Source organism: Malurus melanocephalus, unplaced genomic scaffold, assembly GCF_030028575.1.
Source record: "Malurus melanocephalus ecotype Western Australia unplaced genomic scaffold, MMel_1.1 scaffold_1570, whole genome shotgun sequence".
NCBI classification, from domain to species: Eukaryota; Metazoa; Chordata; class Aves; order Passeriformes; family Maluridae; genus Malurus; species Malurus melanocephalus.
This window is the reverse complement of record NW_026624802.1, coordinates 21742-23334: the sequence shown is the minus strand read 5'-3', so window position 1 is coordinate 23334 and position 1593 is coordinate 21742. Positions and strand designations below refer to the sequence as shown.

General features: G+C 57.0%; 1 protein-coding gene across 1 annotated transcript in view; it reads right to left on the bottom strand.

Moving 5' to 3' along the window:
* LOC130587134 (alpha-taxilin-like) overlaps positions 1 to 1593 on the bottom strand; it is a 13818-nt gene that overhangs the window by 2314 nt on the left and 9911 nt on the right. Inside the window, exons 7-8 of the mRNA XM_057388092.1 lie at positions 1361 to 1465; positions 7 to 166 (exon numbers count right to left, since the gene is read on the bottom strand). Coding sequence (XP_057244075.1) covers positions 7 to 166; positions 1361 to 1465 — 265 coding nt within the window. The remainder of the gene's footprint in view (positions 1 to 6; positions 167 to 1360; positions 1466 to 1593) is intronic.

Below are 1593 nucleotides of genomic sequence, written 5' to 3'. Positions count from 1 at the left end.
AGTCGCGGGCGGGGTCTTTGAGCGGCTCCAGCGGCTCCGTGTGAGCGCACAGGTCCTGCACTTTCTTGTTGAGGTCGTTGCGCTCCGTCTGCAGTGCCCGGCACAGCTTCTCCAGGCGCTGGATCTTCACCTGCAGCCCCTCCAGCTCCTTGTCCCGGAGCGTTTTCTGAGGAGGAGAGGGACAGGAAACCCAGAGGGGTGTGAGGGGATAATTACAGTGCAGGGAGAGGGTTTTACAGGGAGAGAGAGAGGGGAAACCCAGAGGGGTGTGGGGGATACTGACAGGGCAGGGGGAGGGAGAGGGAAAAAGGGAGAGGGAAAACCCAGAGGGATGTGGGGGATAATTACAGCAGAGGGGGAGGGTTTTAAAGGGAGAGAGGGAGATGGAAACCCAGAGGGATGTGAGGGGATAATTACAGTGCAGGGAGAGGGTTTTAAAGGGAGAGAGAGAGGGAGGGAGGGAGACAGGGAGAGGTGAAACCCCAGAGGGATGTGGGGGGACAGTGACAGGACAGGTTTTCAAGGGAGAAAGGGAAAAAGGGAGAGGGGAAACCCAGAGGGATGTGAGGGATACTGACAGCGCAGGGAGAGGGTTTTAAAGGCAGGAAGGGAAAAAGGGAGAGGGGAAACCCAGAGGGATTTGGGGGGATAATTACAGCACAGGGGGAGGGTTTTACAGGGAGAGAGGGAGAGGGGAAACCCAGAGGGGTGTGGGGGGACAGTGACAGGGCAGGGGGAAGGTTTTAAAGGGAGAGAGGGAGAGGAAGAGAGAGGGAGAGAGGGAGAGAGGGAGAGAAGGAGAGGTGAAACCCGAGAGAGATGTGGGGGGATAATGACAGAACGGGGAGAGGATTTTAAAGGCAGAGAGGAAGAGGGGGAGAGAGGAAGGGAGGAAGAGATGGAGAGGTGAAACCCAGAGGAATGTGGGGGATACTGACAGGGCAGGGGGAGGGTTTTAAAGGCAGAGAGGGCAGGGTTGGATGCGATTTTTTGAGAGGAAATTCCTCCCTGTGAGAGTGGAGAGTTATCCAGAGACCCTGGAGATGTCCAGTGCAGGTTTTGAGCACCCACAGGAGCTGAAGGTATCCCTGCCTGCCCCAATGACCCTGGAAGTGTCCAGTGCAGGTTTGGAGCACCCACAGGAGCACGAGGTGTCCCTGCTCACGGCACTGATGAGCTTTAAGGTCCCTTCCCACCCAAACCATTCCAGGATTGATTCCAGTGAAGCTCAAGGGGAGAATCCGCGTGACCAAACAAATGTAAAGCACCAAAGCTGCTTTGTCCCTTTGTCCCCAGAGAGGCTGGAGCTCCCTGTCCCCAGCCCAGCCCTCCCCCTGTCCCCTCCCCAGCCCTCCCTCACCTCCTCTGCCATCTCCAGCAGCGCTTTGTTGCTGCTCTCCCAGCGGGAGCGGTACATGGTGGTCTCCTTCTCCAGCTTCTTGATTTTCTTGGTCATCTGCACAAGMACAGGAAGGGCACAAATCGAGTCACAAAATGCCCAGAGTTGGGAGGGACTCACAAAAATCATCAAAGGGCAGCTCCTGGCCCTGCTCAGGACACCCTGAGCATTGCAGTGACACCCCACATGGCCTC